The sequence below is a fragment of the Pelodiscus sinensis genome, chromosome 21 (genome assembly GCF_052426305.1).
Source record: "Pelodiscus sinensis isolate ZL-2025 chromosome 21, ASM5242630v1, whole genome shotgun sequence".
NCBI lineage: Eukaryota > Metazoa > Chordata > Testudines > Trionychidae > Pelodiscus > Pelodiscus sinensis.
In genome coordinates, this window is record NC_143072.1 from 3,683,697 (window position 1) to 3,703,533 (window position 19,837).

The 19,837-nt window shown below is 48.0% G+C and overlaps 1 protein-coding gene across 5 annotated transcripts in view; it reads left to right on the top strand.

Moving 5' to 3' along the window:
- Nucleotides 1-19,837, top strand: part of CLIP2 (CAP-Gly domain containing linker protein 2) — a 163,872-nt gene that overhangs the window by 89,488 nt on the left and 54,547 nt on the right. For all 5 annotated transcript variants that reach the window (XM_089772209.1, XM_075904303.2, XM_075904302.2 and 2 more), the window contains 2 exons: nucleotides 1,389-1,927; nucleotides 18,815-18,939. In XM_089772209.1, the coding sequence (XP_089628335.1) occupies nucleotides 1,389-1,927; nucleotides 18,815-18,939 (664 nt within the window). The remainder of the gene's footprint in view (nucleotides 1-1,388; nucleotides 1,928-18,814; nucleotides 18,940-19,837) is intronic.

Sequence of the window (19,837 nt, forward strand, 5' to 3'; positions counted from 1 at the left end):
TGCTACACACATTGCTTCTGCCTTGGTCCAGGCCTGGTGCCCTAGAGGAAGGGTTTTAGGGTGGAGACTAGGACATGAACTTTGTCTCATGCCCTGCTGCTCTCCTGCTCCTCACCTGATAGGGAAGTAGGACAGGAAGTCGCCTAGAAGGAAGTTCCTTATTCTGGATTTCATCTTGATTGGGGCTGGTGAGTTTGTCCCAGTGAAGTCTGTGGCTTTACAGCTGTTAGTGCGAGGACTGAGCTAGGCTTTTTAACTCTTTGTTTTCTTATGCTGACCTGGCTACAGTCGGTCCCCTTACCTCTGGGGCTTAGCTGCCTCTCTTACGAGCCAGGTGCAAAGGAAGCCATTGGCCGTGCACGACAACAGCCAGTTTTACGGGTCCGGCAAAAGCCGGAAGCCAAAAGTCCTTGTCGAGCGCCATCTACTAGCGCTGTAGCTGTTAATGCTGCATATACGGAGCGCTACCCTGTCATCACCAGGGAAACCTGTTCCCCAACTTCCATAGGAGCGATTTCCTCTCTGAGATGGAAAACACGCTGCCTTGGGCCTTGCAGCGTATCTGCCAGGATTCCTTCTGCCTTATTCATGTATTTAGTGCTACTTGGGCCGGATCGGCCTACCCCAGTAGCCTTCCAATAGTGCTCTGAGGCTGGTGGCAAGTCTGTTATTTCTGACTTGCCTCCTATGAATGGGGAGTCCGACACGGGGGGGTTCTTAGTATGTATGACCAAAGGAGCTGACCACTTCCACGTCCCCCCTCTCCCCAGAGCAAAGCGTGGGTGGGGCCTTGGCAGAAGGGGCACTGCCAGAGCAGCCCTCGGTGCTCCCCCCGTCCTCCGAGCCATGTGGTGCGCCCTGCTCCAGCAGTGATTGAAAGGGCCGGGGGCGCCGACCGCTGCTGCTTTAGCCACTGCTGTAGCCAGACACCCTGGGCCCCTTTGAATTGCCAAGTGCAGGAGAAGTTGCCCCCTTTGCCTCGTCCTGCATATGGGGAGGCAGATGCTGGGCTGGAGGAGGATTGTCGAACGCCCCTCTTCAGCTGCAGAGGAGGGCCAGTGCTCCAGGCGTGTAAATAACCCGTCCCTCCAGGCCTGATCTGTGCCCTGTAAAAACTAGGGTTGCCAGATGGTTTCAATACCGGACACACATCGTCACAATCTGCATTCCATCTTAGTTAGAAAATACCGGACGTTTCTATTTTCTCAATTTGTTTCCCAAACAGAAAGCTCAAATACTGGACTGTCCAGTTCAAAACCCGTCGCCTGGCAACCCTAGTAAAAACACGTCACCTGAAGGGCGGCTCTGGATCTGCTGGTGTTACTAGGGCGGCTGTCCTAGTCATCTGCTTCTCGTCTCACCAAGTCCTCTTTTCCTTCCATTTGCAGGCTCCCCTTTGCACAAGCAGGGTCCGGCCTCCACAGCCAGCACCGAGAAGGCAGGCTCGAAGATCACGGAGGTGGGCGATGACTTCCTGGGAGACTTTGTGGTGGGCGAACGTGTCTGGGTGAACGGCGTGAAGCCAGGCGTGATCCAGTATCTGGGGGAGACGCAGTTCGCCCCCGGCCAGTGGGCAGGGGTTGTTCTGGATGACCCGGTGGGTAAGAATGACGGCTCCGTGGGCGGCGTGCGTTACTTTGAGTGCCAGCCGCTGCAAGGGATTTTCACACGGCCTTCCAAACTGACCCGCCAGCCCGTGGCGGAGGGCTCGGGCAGCGATGCCCATTCGGTGGAGTCCCTGACAACCCAGAACTTGTCATTGCACTCGGGGACGTCTACGCCGCCGCTCTCCACTCGCGTCATCCCCCTGCGGGAGAGCGTCCTGAACAGCACCATGAAAACCGGGAACGAATCCGGATCAAACTTGTCAGACAGCGGGTCGGTGAAAAAAGGCGACAAAGATTTACGGCTTGGAGATCGTGTTTTGGTGAGTCTGATACCTGTTCCGTGCGCCTTCTAGAACAGGCAGGCCCTGCTGGGAAGCGCTTGCAATCCAGTTAGAGAGGAGGGAAGGTAAAGAGACAGCAGACGGGTCATGAGAACTGGCCAACAGGCATCACCAATGCCCGACAATGAGGTCACGTGATCGTGTAGGCGTTGGGGGATTTTAGAGACATTTTTACACTTCTGGTTCATTCTCCCATGAATGAATAGGATGGTGGGAGCACAGGTGGCGGGGGGGGGGGGGGCTTTGGGAGAGAACAGGCTGGTGGGCAAGAAGAAAGCCGAGTAGTGCGAAGCGGTAAGAGAAGGAACCCAGGTGAGAAAGTAGAAAGCAAGACATTGCGGGGCTGTGAAATACAGAGACTTACTCCTTTCCTAATCCAGCAGTTTATGCTAGGCAGGTCCTTGGTAGGGATGCAGTAGTGTAGTCGATTAACTGATTAGCCAAAGTTTATAGGTTAATGCTACAGACTACACGCATTTCCCTCTCCCCTCTCCCTTCCCCCCCCCCCCCCCCCCCGCCAATACATTTTTTAGCAGGCTGGCTCAGTCCTGGCTCATGCCCGGTCCAGGATCTACCCCCGCTGCGGCTCTGCATTTAAAATGTATTAAAAGCTAGATGGACAGGCAACCCAGCTCAGTTCTGTATCAGAGGCAGCAGCACAGGGTGAGAGGCAGCCAGTCCGTATGAGGAGCGGGTTTTTAAATTGGCTCCCCTCGTGGATGAGCTCCCAACTGGGACCCCATACTGCTGCCTCTGATACGGAGGCAGCAGCGCGCAGTGGCCGGGAGCTCCTCGGGAGAGGGACCAGACTGAACTGGCTGCCAGTCCCGCCCCCAGGGGCTATAGAATAGTCGACTAACCGATAAGAATTCATGAGGTTAATCGACTATTGGATTAACCGATATTTAACATCCCTAGTCCTTGGTGCCTTTGCAGAATCTGTCCCCCAGCTGTCTTGTCACATGTGGTCAAAGCTCTCACCCAGTGTTTGCAGGGAAAGTCTCCTTGCTGCCGCTGTGCCTTTGTGCCTCAGTGCCCTGGTGCTGAGCTGGAGAGACCTGGTACCTCTTCTTCACAGCCCCTTCGCTGGAGCTGGGGGGGCATAGCACGTCTGCAGGTGAGGCACAAAGCATTTCCATGGGGGCACCCAAAACAAGTGGCCGCTTTTGAAAAGGTTGCTCGTAATTTTTTGGGTCCATTCTTGTTTGCGCTACCCCTGTTCTACAGGGGGTTGTAACAGCCTCACCTGAGCGCCTTCCTGCAGTGCATTAAACAGTGTGACCTAATATCTGTCACATGAGGTTCTTCCTTCTTCTACTCCCGCTGGCAGGGGTGGGGAACTTAAGGCCCAGGGGCAGGTTTAACAGGTAGTTCGAAATAGGGCTTTATTTTGAACGCCTGTTTCACTGCCGCGTGTAGACGCAGGCAGTTATTCCGGGCTCGTAAATTTCAAAAATTGCGCCTGGCCAGGAAGATGCAAATCAAGCGCGGGATATTTAAATCCTGGGCTTGACTGCAATTCCGAATGCCTGCATTTGCAGCCTTATTCCGAAATAGGCTGCAAGTGTAGACTTGCCCTGAGTCTGCAATTGAAAAGGCAGTGTCTTAGCCCAGCCGAGCCTGTGAGATTTGCAAAGTGGTTCTAGGCTCAATGAGTTGAATCCTGGAAATGAACACCTTGCTTTAACAGACACCTAAAGGAGGAAAGGATAAAATGAAATCGATTGTACGGTTGCGTAAATCACAATTCAAGGGGGTATGAATGTGATGGTCCATTTTAACTCTGGAGCCAAGTCTGTCTTGTTTCTTCCGGGGGGTAAGGAGGGGAAATAAGTGTTTATCATGAGGCCAAATGTCGGGAAGAATTAAGCAATGGGGCACGAAATCTTCTGTGACAGAATCCCCTTGCATTGCTGCTAGACTCAAAGATATAGGTCATTTTCACAGACAGAGATAACAGGTTCCGAAGTGGCCATCCTCTGTAAGTCCTAAGCTGTCTCTTTACCATTTTCAAGTTTCAGCTACCGCATTCTAGCTGTCTGGTTTTTCTGCCTTTTGGCACCTGGTTGCTATGGAGATGGTTGCATTGGAAAGCATAGATAGATTTGCCTGGGTAATAATGCAGTAGCAGCCAATGTTTTGAGTTCTCCCCTGTGCTTGTATAGACCATTTCGGGATGGGTAGGAGGGTGAATCTAAAAAAATCGACCTCAGGACTCAGGAACAATGCTCTCCCGTTTCCTTGCAGTTAGGGGTCTAAACCTCTTTCCAAGCCCGTGTTGGTTTCTGCCCTGAAAAAGCTTGTCTGCACATGAGCTAGGTGAGCTATTTCTAGCTACTGATGTGTCTGATAAAGAGCCCTCTTAGCTGTGTGAGAGAGCTGCCAGCAGCCATTGTGTTTCTTAATTTGTTTGTCAATGGCAGGCTAGTGTGTTATGTGTGGGTAGGGTGAGCTCTGGGTGGCTTGTGGGCTACTCACTATCAATATAGCTAAGTCGTTTGACATTATGCTTCCCAAGTGGCTGGCTGAAATTTTTACAAACCAGCAGAGAAGCTATTGAGGAAAGAACAGTTCTGCTCTGGATTTGTAAATATAGCTCCAAGATACTCCCGCTTAAAAACTACTTACTTACAAATAGAAAAACTTAGTGTTAACAAATTACCGGGACAGGATGGCATTCACCCAAGGGTTCTAAAAGAACTCAAATGGGAAATTGCAGAACTGTTAACTGTGGTTTGTAATCTATCCTTTAAATCGGCATCCGTACCTACTGACTGGAAGGTAGCTAAAGTGACACCAGTATTTAAAAAGGGCTCTAGAGGTGATCGTGGCAATTACAGATCGGTAAGTCTAACATCGGTACCAGGCAAATTAGTCGAAACAATAGTTAAGAATAAAATTGTTAGGCACGTAGAAGAACATAATTTGTTGGGCAAAAGTCAACTTGGTTTCTGTAAAGGGAAATCATGTCTTACTAATCTTTTAGAACATTTGATCTGAGGAAGTGGGTCTGGCCCACGAAAGCTCATCATCTAATAAACCATCTTGTTAGTCTTTAAAGTGCTACATAGTCCTCTATTTTGTTTCAGCTACACCAGACTAACATGGCTACATTTCTATCACTAATCTGTTAGAGTTCTTTGAAGGGGTTAACAAACATGCGGACAAGGGGGATCCAGTAGATATAGTATACTTAGATTTTCAGAAAGCCTTTGACAAAGTCCCTCACCAAAGGCTCTTGTGTAAATTACATTGTCATGGGATAGGAGGGAAGGTCCTTTCATGGATTGAGAACTGGTTAAAAGACAGGAAACAAAGGGTAGGAATAAGTGGTAAATTTTCAGAATGGAGAGGGGTAATTAGTGGTATCTCCCAAGGGTCAGTCCTAGGACCAATCCTATTCAATTTATTCATAAATGATCTAGAGAAAGGGGCAAGCAGTGAGGTAGTAAAGTTTACGGATGATACTAAACTGTTCAAGATAGTCAAAACAGAAGCAGACTGTGAAGAACTTCAAAAAGATCTCACAAAACTAAGTGATTGGGCAACAAAATGGCAAATGAAGTTTAATGTGGGTAAGTGTAAAGTAATGCACATTGGAAAAAATAACCCCAACTATACGTACTGTATGATGGGGGCTAATTTGGCTACGACAAATCAGGAAAGAGATCTTCTTATGTTCTTATGTTGAGAGGGCTGCTTCAGTCCTCAAATCAGAACCGCCCTCGTGCACATGCGTAAGTCTATTCCAGAACAGCACAAAAGCACGTGCATTTCATTAACTTCATGCACTTAAGTGCTAACCCACCTAGGAATGCTTTCTGAACAAAGGCCTAAGAGGGCTCTCCTCTAGAAACTTTGCCATTGGTATCCATCAGAGGTGTGACTTTTTAAAGGGTGGTTTTTACACCTGCAAAGAGCAGTGGCTAATGGGTGTAACCATGCTGATGTCTTTCTCCTGCTGCAGGGGATGCTCCCCTATCCTCTGGAGGATTCTCCCCTAGAACTGAGTGTCGTCATGATGGTCCGGCCTTGCTGCCTGACCTGCCTGTGTCAGAGCAAGAGACCCAGTGAGTGGGGTGCACTGCTCTGCTCACCGCTCTCGGCACCTATTCCGTGGTCGAGAGACTAGAAACTGAATTCCTCAGGACCCTGGTATGAAGTGCCTGTCTGCTCAGGCCATGCTGGTTGGGTTGCCAGGTGTCCGGTTTTCATCCGGACAATCTGGTAAATGCGTCTTCTGTCCAATTAAAAAAAAAAAAACCAGAAAATACCAGTCATGATGCGGGGAGCAAGGGAATTTAAAGGCACAGTGACTTCTTTTTTCCTCAACCAATTTTTTTCACCCGCCATGTTTGGGATTTTTTTTGTGAAAGTATCTGGCAGCCCTACACACTGGGGGCAATTGTGCTAGTCGCTGCAGTGGAACTAACACTGCAGTTCCTCTCGTGGCGCATTTGGAGAATCTGTCCCAGGGCTCGAGCTATTGGCTCTGTCCCCAATTCAGATTTGCGCTTCCTACCGCATGAGGTGCTGTTACAGTCCTACAGGCCTGGAAAGTGTTTGTAAATTGCTTGCTGAGTCAAGGTGCGAAAGAGAAATAACAGGAGGGGAGGGTGAGGATAAAGAGCAGTGAGATCATGGGATTACATGGCCCAGTGATTCAGCAGGAGTCTCCGCTGTAGCGGAACATGTGCAGTGCAGCTAGTTATGTTTTCATACTGAAACATGAAAGGAATCCTAACTGAACATAAGGATTCTGGATAACTCCACGTGCCTCGGCTGGTGCAGGTAAATCTCAGCTTATCCATGCTGTGGATCAGTACAATTTATCCCTCTTCACTTCCCGGGCCTGCTTCTCCAGGGGATGCTGTGATCCTGTCATAGAATCATGGAATCATAGGACTGGAAGGGACCTCAAGAGGTTATCGAGTCCAGCCCCCCGCCCTCAAGGCAGGACCAAGCTCCACCTACACCATCCCTGACAGATGTCTATCTAACCTGTTCTTAAATATCTCCAGAGAGGGAGATTCCACCACCTCCCTTGGCAATTTATTCCAATATTTGACCACCCTGACAGTTAGGAATTTTTTCCTAATGTCCAATCTAAACCTCCCCTGCTGCACTTTAAGCCCATTACTCCTTGTCCTGTCCTCAGAAACCAAGAGGAACAAATTTTCTCCTTCCTCCTTGTGACACCCTTTTAGATATTTGAAAACCGCTCTCATGTCCCCCCTTAATCTTCTTTTTTGCAAACTAAACAAGCCCAGTTCATGAAGCCTGGCTTCATAGGTCATGTTCTCTAAACCTTTAATCATTCTTGTCGCTCTTCTCTGTACCCTTTCCAATTTCTCCACATCTTTCTTGAAATGTGGCGCCCAGAACTGGACACAGTACTCCAGCTGAGGCCTAACTAGTGCAGAGTAGAGCGGCAGAATGACTTCACGAGTTTTGCTTACATTTGAGAAGTGGCTGTAAGCCGGGGGTGGGCAATAATTTTTAATGGGGGGGGGCTCTCCAAGATTTTAGCAAGCGCTTAAGGGCCGCATTTCTACCGAGGGGACTTGGGGTCTGGGACAGAGGTTGGGTGCAGAAAGGAGCTTGGGGTAGGAGACTGGGGTGCAGGAAGGGGGTGGAGTCTGAGAGGGAGTTTGGGTGAAAGAGGGGGTTGTGATATGGGGCAGAGCCTAGGGGTGCAGAGTCCAGGAGGTAGTCTGGGTGCAGGAGAGGATTCTGGCCTGAGGGAGGGGCTCTGGTAGGGGTGCAGGGTCTGGGAGGGAGTTGTGACCTGGGGAAAAGGGATACAGAGGGTTTGGGTGGTGGCCTGGGATGGGTAGTTGTGGGGGGAGGGGGGGGAGAATGGAGGGTGCCAGAGACAGGCTTTGTCTGGGAGGCGCTCACCTACGTAGCTCCCAGTCAGCAGCCCTGCAGGAATCTGAGGGGGGGCGGGGAGGGAGGCAGCTTCATTGGCTGCTCCTGCCGCCAGCAAAATAGCTCAGCTGCTATTAGTCAGAAACTGGCCAATGGGAGCAGAGAGATTTTGCCGAGGGGGAGAGCAGAGCACAAAGCCTCCCTCTTGGCTCCCAGAATAGAGCCGCCGCATTCAAAGCAGCTGCTGCCGCGCTGTTCTTAAGGGTCCCAGCGAGGCAGCCCCGGGCCGGATCTGGTGGCTTGACGGGCCGGATCTAGCCCGCTGGCAGCCTCTTGCCCACCCCTGCCGTAGGCCGTTGGGTTCATCGAAGGCTTTTCCAGGAGAGGAGGGGCAGCGTTTCATGTCCGCGCTGCCAGCAGAGGCTGGAAGGCAGCGGAGAGTCACTGTCAGGTTGACCTCGCTGCTATAAGTCCTAATTCTCTGCATGTGCTCCCGGAGCGCTGCTTCTCCCTCTGGCTTTTCCTTAGCATCAGTGGGAGTCTGTTGGGTCCCAGAGCCATTTCTGCTTTTCAGCGACTTCGTGTGCGTCCATGGCTGTCGTCAGGAACCCGCTGTGACGCTCTGGGCCGAGGGTTTGCGGGGAGTTTTCCATTAGGAAAATGAGAGGACATTAGTATAATGACTTGTTAGTGGTTTCCCACAGATGTAAGAATGACATGAATGTTCTAAGGCCGGCGCATAGAGCTCTTCTCTTGTCATTACTGCTGAGCAGTTACCAATTGCTTTTGCTAGCCCAGAGTGTCCCAGACGATGGCATCTGGCGCACGTAGCGTATGCCTACCCTGCAGTTAGACACCCGCATGGCTGGCTCGTGCCAGCTGACTTGGGCTAAGGGACTGTTTAATAGAGGTGTAAATGTTTGTGCTCAGCCTGCAGCCCATGCTCTGGGACCCTCCCCTCCCCACCAGGGTCCTTGAGCCAGGCTCCAGTCTGATGTCTACACCCCCATTAAACAGCTACTTGGCCTGAGCAATTTGAGCTCAAGTCAGCTGGTGCAGGCCAGCCAGGAGTTTTTAACTGCATCCTGGGTAATTGCTAACTGGTGATCATGAAAGAAGAATTGGTGTCTCGCATGATGCTGACTCTACCTCTTTTTCCAGCTGTGAGAAACAGAACAAGCAGGAGCAGGGAGATGGAGTGAGGAACCAGCGCAGACAGCGGAATTAACTTGGACTCCTTTAAAACGGTTAAGAATTAAGGCTGTCGATTAGTTGCCGTTAAGTTAGGCGATGAACTCAAAAATTTCGATTAATCGCCATTTCAATCACACTGTTAATCAGTAGAATACCAATTGAAATGTACTTTTCTACTCTTTCAAATGCCTTGATTTCAGTGACAACACAGAATACGTAGTGCACGGCGCTCAGGTTATATTGTTCGGTTACAAATATTTGCACGGTAAAAATGATTCCATTCACCTCATGTCATGGAAGTGGAATTTACACGGGTAGATTTTGCGTTACATTAACTGCACTCCAAAAGGCAACCAGGTGAAACTTAAGAGTCTACAAGTCTTGGTTCTATTTCTTCCTTCTTCTTGTTCAACCAAGTACTAAGTCAAATTTGTTTACATTTATGGGCAGCAGGGCCAAAAGCCTCTGTGGGTACTTGGGCAAGGTGGAAGGGGGGGTCTCGCTGAGGACAGACGGGGCAGGGCTGGGGGCAGTCCGCCGTTAGCACTGTCTGTACCAAGGCGCTGCCCTCTCCCCCAACCCTCCAAGCCATGTGGAATGGCACTCCTATGCCAGTACCAAGGGGCCACTCTGGCCCCCACCTTTGCTTAAGTAGCAGCCGCGGCAGCCTGAAGCTTCAGGCCCCTTTGAAATCCTAGGCTCCTGTGCGTCTCTGGACTTGTTTACAGGAGGTAGTACAGCCCACTTCTTATTTACAATGTCAGGAGAAAGTGAGAACAGGAGTTCGTGTGGGACTTTTGTAGCCGGCTGAAAATTAGGGCAGTCAGTCATTTAATCGTAATTAACTCATGCAATGAACTCAAAAAAAGTAATCACAATTAAAAAATTAATCATGTTTAATAGCAATTTTAGTAGCGCTGTTGAACAATAGCATACCGGTTGAAATGTATTAAATAACTTAGATGTTTTTCTGCATTGTAACTGAAATCAAAGTGTATATTATTTTTATTACATATATTTGCAGTGTAAAAATGATAAAATGGTATTTCTCAGTTAACCCTATACAAATACTGTACTTTATTCTCTTTGTTCTGAAAGTGCAACTTACAAATATAGAATTTCTTTTGTTATGTAAGAGCACTCACAAACAAAACAGCATAAAATTTCAGCCCCTACAAATCCACTGAGTCCTACTTCTTGTTCGGCTGATTGCTAAGATAAACTCGTTTGTTTACATTTACAGGAGGGTAGTGCTGCCCACTTCTTATTTACTGTGTCACCAGAAAGTGAGAACAAGCATTCACTTGTTTTAAGAACACTTTTGCTGCAGATTTGACAAAACAGAAGGTACCAATGTGGGATTTCTAAAGATAGCTACAGCACTCTACTCAAGGGTTAAGAATTTGAAGTGCATTACAAAATCTGACAGGTATGAGGTGTGGGAGCATGCTATCACACGCTGAAAAGAGCAACACTCACATGCAGAAACAACAGACTCCAAAGCACCAAAAAGGGAAAACCAGCCTTCTGTTGGAGGTATCTAACTCACATTTTCAGCATCTGTTGGTCCGAATTGATGGGCTCTCCTCGATAACAACCCAAAGCATCAGTATGTCTTCTAAAATGGTGGTTTAAGTATGAAGGGACATATGAATCTTTAGCCCATCTGAATTGTAAATAATATGTCACACCAGCTACAAAGGAGCCATGTGAACACCTGTTCTCACTTTCAGGGAACACTATGAACAAGAAGTGGGCAGCATTATCTCCTGCAAATGTGAACCAATTTATTTTTCTGAGTGATTGGCTGAACAAGAAATAGGACAGAGTGGACTTGTAGGCTGTAAAGTTTTCCATTGTTTTATTTTTGACTGCAATTATTTTTTGCACTTAATTGTACATTTGTAAGTTCAGCTTTCATGATAAAGAGTTCGCACTACTGAACTTGTATTAGGTGAGTTAGAAAACTATTTCTTTTGTTTTTTTTACAGTGCAAATATCTGTAATCTAAATAAATATAAAGAGAACACTATATACTTTGTATTCTGTGTTGTAATTGAAATCAATATTCGGGATATAAGCGAGTAATCAACTACCCAATAAGCCTAAGCTGACTACTTGACTACTTGCTTCCCCCCGCCCTTGCTGCCTCTGTATCAGAGGCAGCAGTCGGGGGCGAGGGGGGGGGAGACTGGAGCCAGTGCTGGGTGAGGAGCCAGTTTAAAAGCCGGTTCCTGCTCCCTCCCCCCCAGCACCATCTCAGTGGTGCGGCCTGCCCCTGCCATGCGCTGCTTCTATCAGAGGCAGCGGCGAGAGGGAAGCAGGGGATGGGGAGGCTGCCGCAAAGCAGCCTCTGCCCATGGTGGGCCCAGGCTCACCACAAGCAGAGGCTGCTCTGGCAGCATCCCCTGTCTGTAGGGGGTCCTAGCAGGGAGCTGAGCCCTCCCAGGGATAGGGGCTGCTGCTGCAAAGTGGCCCCTATCTGTGGCCAGCCTCAGCCACCGTGAACAAAGGCTTCTCTGGCAGCCTCTTCGTAGCGGGCCAGACTGGGCGCGGGCAGAGGCTGCTCCAGCAGTAGCCCCTGTTCATGGCCAGCCCAGGCCACCGTGTACAAAGGCTGCCACCGGTGTTAAGATACTAATTGTATCGACTACACAGTTAGTCGATAAGTGAAGGCGCTTTGCCTGCCGCCTCTTAACATCCTAAGCCATGTATCTGAAAATGTAGAAAACATCTACATATTTAAATGAATGTTATTCTTTTATTAACAGTGCGATTAATTACAATTAATTTTAATCACATGATTGATCACAATTTTAAAAATATCTCGTTGGCCCTATTAGCATAAATGAAATACACGTAGTCACCACCGAGAAAGGATGTGAGTGCAAGTGGGAGAGAAGACCTATTAAGATTCAGTTGCAGTCTGGAAAAGTTTGGAGACCCTTGAGTTTGATGGCCAGGTACAAGGGAAGGAGAATGTTATCATGGCAGTGGACTGGTAGTCAGGAGAATTGCTTGTAGGCCTGGTTCTACCACAAAGGGCTGTGGCAACCTAGGAGGAAGTCAGATTAGCTCACGCTTTAAAAAATAGCAGCTGGTTCTTGAGTGTCCAACCCAAAATGCCTTGGACTTGACCTCTTGTAGGTGCCAACCATTCTCATCGCCCATTGGCTGCGTGTGGAGTTGAGGATGCTCAGGATTCTTGTCTATAAGTTCTCAAGTTGGGCCTTAGAAAGAGCAAACCTGTGTCTGACGGGCAAAGCAAACAGCATAATGAGCTGTTAGAACATCTCAAGGTCGCCTGCATAATGCAGAGAAGTCCTGACTCACCACTGTGCAAGGTTTGGCTGCAGTGGAGTTACACGAGTGTAAAACCAGAGTCATGTAATGGAGAACGAGGACCTGTGATGTGGTGGTTACAGGTTTCATGACCAGTTTTAAAGAGAAAAGAGTTAACCTGGGTGTCTTCATTTGGAGGAAAATTCATTTGGAACAAAAGATGTTTTACTTTGCTGACAAGAGGGTGTTCCCCTCTCCCAGGGAGTCAGGTGGGCTTGTACTTGAGTGGCCAGTGTTTTGTGTGTGTGTGTGTGTGTGTGTGTGTGTGTGTGGCCAGTGTTTTTTGTGTGTGTGTGTGGCCAGTGTTTTTTGTGTGTGTGTGTGTGTGTGTGTGTGTGTGTGTGTGTGTGTGTGTGTGTGTGTGTACACAGTGCACTTTCCCTTCCCCAACTAGCTATTTGGCTGCATTCTCAGCCTCACCTTTTCTCCGTTACTCCCTTCACCTCCCTCCCACCCCCAAACTCCCTCTTGTACCCCCCATCCCACACCCTCTCCTGCCATCAGGCTTCTTTCCAGACCCTGCCCTCCTCACTCCGTCCTGCATCCCTGTCCCACTCGCTGGCAGCCCTGTCCCATACATTGAACCCCTCAGTTTTGTTCCCACCCCAGAGCCTAAGGGGGTCCACAAAAATCCACTAACTCTGGAACCCCAGAAAAGTAAATCTGGCCTATGGGAAGCCCTGAGCCTCCGTCGTGCCTGTCCCTTCCCCTCGCCCCATGGGGACTGGAGCACCAGAGGAGTGAGGGGTCTCAGTTGGGGGCCACCTCAGTGAGGGTTGCAGGTTATTGGAGGCATTTTTTTGTTTTCACTTGTATGGTCGCCTCCTGATTTTTTCGGTGCATCAGTGACTCCCACCCAAAAAAGGTTCCCCACTCCCCCCACCATAAATTAAAAAATCATTAAAACCATTTGTGTTGGACATCATATTTTATTTTATTTAAAATGAAGTTTGATTAAAAACTAACAGGAGACAGTTAAAACATTGAATCTGTTTAGTAATTGAAATTAAACCATTTCTCCCCAGCTGCAGCACTAGCAAAATGGCTCCAGCGTCATTTATATAATTAACGGTGACTTTCCATTGGCGACGGGTAGGCTGCGGAAAGGTTTGCATTGACCCAGGTAGTCCATGAGGTGCGCGGTGGAAAGAGCCCCTTGCCCCCCTCCCAGGAGAGGGGCACAGCCCTAGGCAGGAGGGTTAAATCTTGCTTGGCGTGCCAATTTGGAAAGGTTGCTGACCCTGATCTAGATCATCCGTAACCTGCTCTTGAATTCCCTAGTGGAGTGCATCTCCTTGTTTAGAATTGCCAGACGCTTTCAACAAAAATACCGGACACACTTGACATTACATCACAAGCTACATGACATCTTATTTAGACAATACTGGACATTTATATTTCTCAATTTGTTTCCTGAAGAGAGAGCTCAAATATTGGACTGTCCGGTTCAAAACCGGACACCTGGCAGCTCCATCCTTATTCCCTTTTGTAACCACTTCTCTCCCCTCAAATGCTCCATGGGTCGTTTGCCTCTTTCAGGCCATGCACCTGCTCCATATTTCCAAGAGAGATGGTAGAGGAGGCTCTCAGTGAGTGACCTAGTGAAGTTCGTCCGCCGAGGGGACTTTGAGAGAGGACGGAGCTGACAGATGCATAGCTGCCAGAGTTGACTGCACAGTACCTGTGCCATTCTGTGGTGCCTACAATAGCATAAAAAGCACCTGAACGATAACAAGTTGGACTCCGAGCTTTTAACTCTATAGTGGTCAGATTAACACCATCAGTTGTTGTCTGGCAAGGGATCTTCTGTGCCTGATTGCTGTGGGAACCATAGGCATTTACCACTGAGTGAGAGAGACTTGCAATTGACTGGTCTGTCACCTGTGGACAAGGCCCAGGTTGCTGCAGAACTCGTGGTCTGAAGCCTGTATGTTGTGCTGCCCCAAAACACAGCATCTCTTAGCGTTGGCTGGGTTGTGGAGGTCCCTGGATCACAAGGCAGAGGCCTTGGATATTGAGCGTTCTATAAAGGGGAGTTATGGTAATTGACAAAATACCAGACATGGGAGGCAGGTACATCTCACCCCTTAGGTCTGTTAGTTTAGTTGTCCTTCTGTGATCCCAAGTGTGCATTGTTGCTGTCGTCACACAAACAAGTATTAGCCATCACTGTAGTGGAAAGAAAAAGCACAAACCAACCCTCCTCCCCTTATGTCACATCAACGCTTTGGAGGCCGTCTTTGAGTGCATGCATGTCCTCATAAGCATTCACTTAGCCTGCGTGCTGGCAAATACCAGTGTTCTGCTTGAAATATGTATCATTAAAGAGGCGTTGTAAGTGGCCTTCTGAATGGAGGGCTGTTATTGGCATGGACAGCCTTTGTAACAGACACAGCCTCCTACAGAGAAGCTGTAATGCTAGGGTTTCCTCTTGCATTGGACCCTAAACGGATCATTTTCTCATTGTTGCTCAGGAGTTGTGTGCAGGTGCTTCTTGCATTGGCTGCATTAATGGAACTTGTATTTGACTGCAAATCCAGCTGCACTGATGTGATAAAAGTAGACTCCCGGCTCTGAAGTTTTGGTAGAACCTTTATAGCTTAATTGGGGGAAATTAACTTTTTCTGTCCTGTATTTCTGCACCGGGGCATCCCTTTGACACTCACTCCCCTACTGTTTTGCATGGGGCGCTCTAGTGAGTACTCGACTTTCAGATGCCACCTGACTTGGTATAAATAACATGTTTTGTTTTGGTAGGAATTTTTTCCTTTTCAAAAAAAGCCATAATTAATGGAGAGGGGGGTTGCTTTATATTTTAAATTTTCAGCAAGCTGTATGCAACACTTATTCTATGAGCACAGTCCCTATCCTGGGGTGGGTAGTAGTGTTAGCTTTGTCTGTACTGCTTTAGAGTAACCCTGACTTAAGCTAGCAGGGGAAAACAGGACATTACACCGGATTGGCAATGCTGCTACGCAGCCTTTCAATTCTAGGTTGTGAGTTCAAATCCCATTCAACTCAGGTAGCCCTGTCCCTTCGTGACTCTGTGTGGACGTAATATTTCTGGTTACAAATTACACTAATTTAGTGTCTGAGGCGTGAAATGTCTCCTCCTTTTAGAAGCTTCAGAGGGGTAGCCGAGTTGTCTGTAACAGGAAAAACTTTAACAACAAATAGTCTAGTAGCTCTTAAAAGACTAACACAATGTGTAGATGGTATCATGAGTTTTGTGGGCACAGCCCACTTCTTAGAACAGACATGTTGAAATAGGGGTCAGTATGGGGTAGTGAAGCTACTTCACAATTCAACAGATTCATTCCCCAGTGTGATTAATTCAGCACATTTCATCAGCTCTGTGAAGTTGCATGCCTCGAGCGAGTCCCGTGGTGGAGAGGTGTTAGAGAGGAATAAAAATGTGCTTTAGAGACAGGAAGTGCAGCTCAGGAGGGAAATTGCAAATATGGTTTCCTTAGGTTTCATGCCTCTAGTCCCCTTGGCAACAGCTCGTACAACAGCAGCCTGCCTGTCCTCCAGTCATTAGTCTGCCGAGAGTGGCCAAAGTGGCTGGCTCGCACTTAGCTCTTTGCTCTTTGCCACCTAGATTGGGGAGCACTTTATAAACGCAGACGTGTAAGAGGAAATTAAGACTCCCTGAAGTTTGCCTGTGAATACAGGACAAGCCAATGGCACAGTTGGGGGAAAAAACCCAGGAGTCCAGTGTACTTCTGTCTTGCCTTGTCACCAGGTCTCTCTTGCTGCCTCCATACAATTGCTGCTGCCTTGGTTTTTCCCGTCAGTCCAAGGTGGTGACGCGGCGAGGTCGTTTGAGTGCTTGAAATGGAAATGAATACCTACGTTTTGATTGAACCGTTCAGTCCATAGACTGATGCAACCTGCCAGGCAGCTTTTTAAAAAACGCTTGATTTAGCAGCATGAACAGATTATCAGGGTTGAATAAGTCTGCATGTCTGAATCAGATGGAGTTTGAGTTCCCCATACGTACATTCCTGTACGCCTGCCAGGGGCTGGGAAGTTCAACAGTTGGCTCTAATGCTGTCCTGCCAATGCTGTCTTGACCACTCATGGGTTCCCCAGTTCTTTTGGGGGCATGTCACGGGACATGTCACGGGACAGTAGAGTTGCCAACCCTCCAGGAATTAAAGATTCATCTTTAACTAAAAATTGTCATGGGATGAAACCTCTAGGAATATGTCCAACCAAAATTGGCAGCCCTCTTTGTGTGTCTGCTTGCTTGGGGGGTAAAATAATCCTGAATTATGGTGACATGCTGTTTGGAATACTTCAGCATATCTTAAAAAAAGACTTGAAATTATTTTAGGGGAAAACTCCATCTTGTTGTCACTGGTAAGTGTAGGCAAAAATGCTACCAATTGTGATTTTTTTTTTTTTTTTTTGGTAGGGGAATTAATGTTTTTATATACATCGCTATACCAGTAAATAGCCTTATGTAGATACAGTTCTACCAGTATGTCTGATATCAATAGTAAGGCCAAGTCTACACTGTGGGAGAAATGTCAGATACGCAACTTCAGCTATGAGAATTGCATAGCCGGAGTCGATGTACCTTAAGCCAAATTTCTGGGGTGGCCCCGCTGCGGGAGGTTCCATTGATGTTCCTTGTAAATTCTAGGGGTGCGAATGCAGTTAGCAAAACTATCCTGTCCTGAGACTATTTTGGTTATGACCTCTCATATGGCCCACTCACTAGCTTAAATTGCCTATTGCTACTCTGGAAGATTGGCAGCCCTGCTAGCACATGCCTGATATGGAACAGGTATCAGCGGTTTGACTGGATGCAGTGGGGGCACACAACTCTCATGATGTTGTACGCAGTCAGCACGCACCTCGCTTCACGTGCCCTTGCTTCATGTGTGTCAGTAATATTGGTAGGAAAAAACATGGACAGAAACCAGTGGAATCTGGCAACCCTGCGTGTGAGCAACGATAAACAAAATGTTTCATGGCCTGCACATAGGACCCCCAAATGGCTTGTGGGCTGCACGTAGCCCTGGGGCCATAGCCTGCCTGCCACTTGTCTGGAGTCCCCCAGAATCAGCATCAGTCTCTTGGTGACAGCGATCCTGGGGATTTTAATAGGCTAGTTCAAGGAAATGACATTACATTTGGCGAGCAGAGGGGGCCAGAAATCTCCCAGCATAGCTTCAGTCAAAGTTGGCAACCCTGTGGGCTATGCAAGTGGGTAATTGTACATCTTTTATTTTCTGGTGGTGGTTTTTTTCTGAAGGCATGGTCTAAAACTTTGCAGGAATAGCTGTATCAGTTAGGGGGTAGGGTTATTTTATTGATGTAGCTGAAATAGCAAAAGCCCTAATGTAGGTATAGTTATACTGGCAAAAAAGTGCTTTTTCTAGGATTGTTTTCATTCAGGGAACTCGTATACACTATGTCGACAGTAGGACTTCTATACCAGTATAAACTGTATCTCCACTAGGAGGGTTTGATGGTACAGCCAAAAGTTAAACCTTTGAAGTAGGGATGTTAAATATCGGTTAACTGAATAGTCGAGCAACCTCATATATTCTTATTGATTAATCGACTATTCTATAGTCCCCGGAGATGGGGGCAGCAGCCGCTGTATCAGAGGCAGCAGCATGGGGTGCCAGGCGGAAGCTGGTCCATGAGGGGAGCCAGTTTAAAAACCAGCTCCCCTTGTGGACCAGCTCCTGTCACCCAGTGCTGCTGCCTCTGATAAAGAGGCAGCAGTGCAGGTGGCAGTAGCTGCTGTCTAAGAGGGGTCTGAGCTCCTGGATGAGGAGTGAGCTGGAATGGAGCCGGGCTTCCTGCGTGCCTGGCTCCTAATACAGTTTAAGTGCAGAGCCGCAGCAGGGGTAGGTTCTGGACCTGGTGTGAGCCAGAACTGAGCCAGGCTGTGGGCTAATCTGCTAAAAAATGCACTGTCAAGGGTGTACAAGCTTTTGCTTATCAGTTAATTGGTTCATCAACAACACGATTACGTCCCTATTTGGAAATATAGGCAAGGCCTAAGAATAAAATGCGTGTTGTGCTGGAGTGGACCAATTGTTTGTCATGTATGGCACCCTGCCCAACCCCCTGTGATCAGGCAGACAGTTGTGTACGAGGTGGAAAGTCCCTTTGTGATGTCTACCACAATTAGCCGACAGCCTGAAAGATGAGGTTTGATTATTTCGGACTTAACATCATATCCCCAGGCAATGGGGAGTAGGAAAATCTCTTTCGGTCCTGAGTTCTTGGAAGAACTCCTTCATTGCTGCAGGATGCCCGGAATGGAGAGAGTCAGACCTAGAGTCGTATTATAACTGACAGAGAAGGGCTATGAGGCAAACTCTTTTTTTGGGGCAGCCCATTCCTTAACCTCCCAGTCTCCTCAACCTCTCTGTCCTCATTTTTAGTGCTGGTGCTTCTGCTTCTAACCTCCAGGGTTTTGATACCCAACAGGTTGGCGGGACGAAAACGGGAGTTGTGCGCTATGTGGGAGAGACCGACTTTGCCAAAGGAGAATGGTGTGGAGTGGAACTCGATGAACCTCTAGGGAAGAACGATGGAGCAGTCGCTGGTACAAGGTACTGTGTACGCTCCCCGGCTCCAGCCGGGACTCTGAAAGGGCGCCCAACGCCTACCAATGGAATGTAGAGGGCCAAAACCAGCTGCTTAGGGGGGTCAAAGGAGGCAGAGCTAGAACTTACAAAGGGACATCTAGGCTGTATATTTGGGAAGGGCTGTGGGGGGAAATATTCCGACGGCGAGGGCTTTAGACTGGGAAGCAGTTTCTCCAGGGAAGTGGTGGAAGTCCCATCATTGGTGTATTTTGAAACTTTGTAAAAGTTTGTAGAGAAGTTTATTTTAAAGAAGAGATGAGTTGTTGGATTTTTTTTCTCCACTTTGCTTTCTGTGATTCTGTGGCTATATTAAGATCACTTGCCATTATATGTTTCCTTGGTAAATCCTTCCCTCTCCTTAGTCTATATATAATTCACCTTTTCCTCTGTCTACATAGCAAGGACGTAAGATCATCTCACTCTGTGGGCCATCTCTTTTTTTCTGGAGGTGAGGCTTTTAATGAGCCCGGAACAAACAATTAATGAAGTTATTGCTCCAGGCTTGTAGTGCTACTTAAGCGTGACATCTGTTTGCAGTCTGAACTTACAACCCCTGATTCTCATCTGTGTCTTCTCCAGCAGTGTAGCTCTTAGCACACACATGCCTGCCGGTGAAGTGCAAAGCTGTGAAAGTCGAAAGGGTCAGGTTGGCATTGGGTGAACACCAAAAAGGCAGAATGTTCTTCCAAATGATCTCCAGCATCTGGGTCTGTGAAACTGGACAGGAGGGCTGACGAGACTTCATGCTGCAAACTGTGACCCTAAAGCTCAGATCTCAAGTTATCCTGAGTTTCGGGGAAATTTGGGTCCGAGTTCTGCAGCTCATGCCTGACTTTTGCGGAAATAGGATAGGAACGGACTC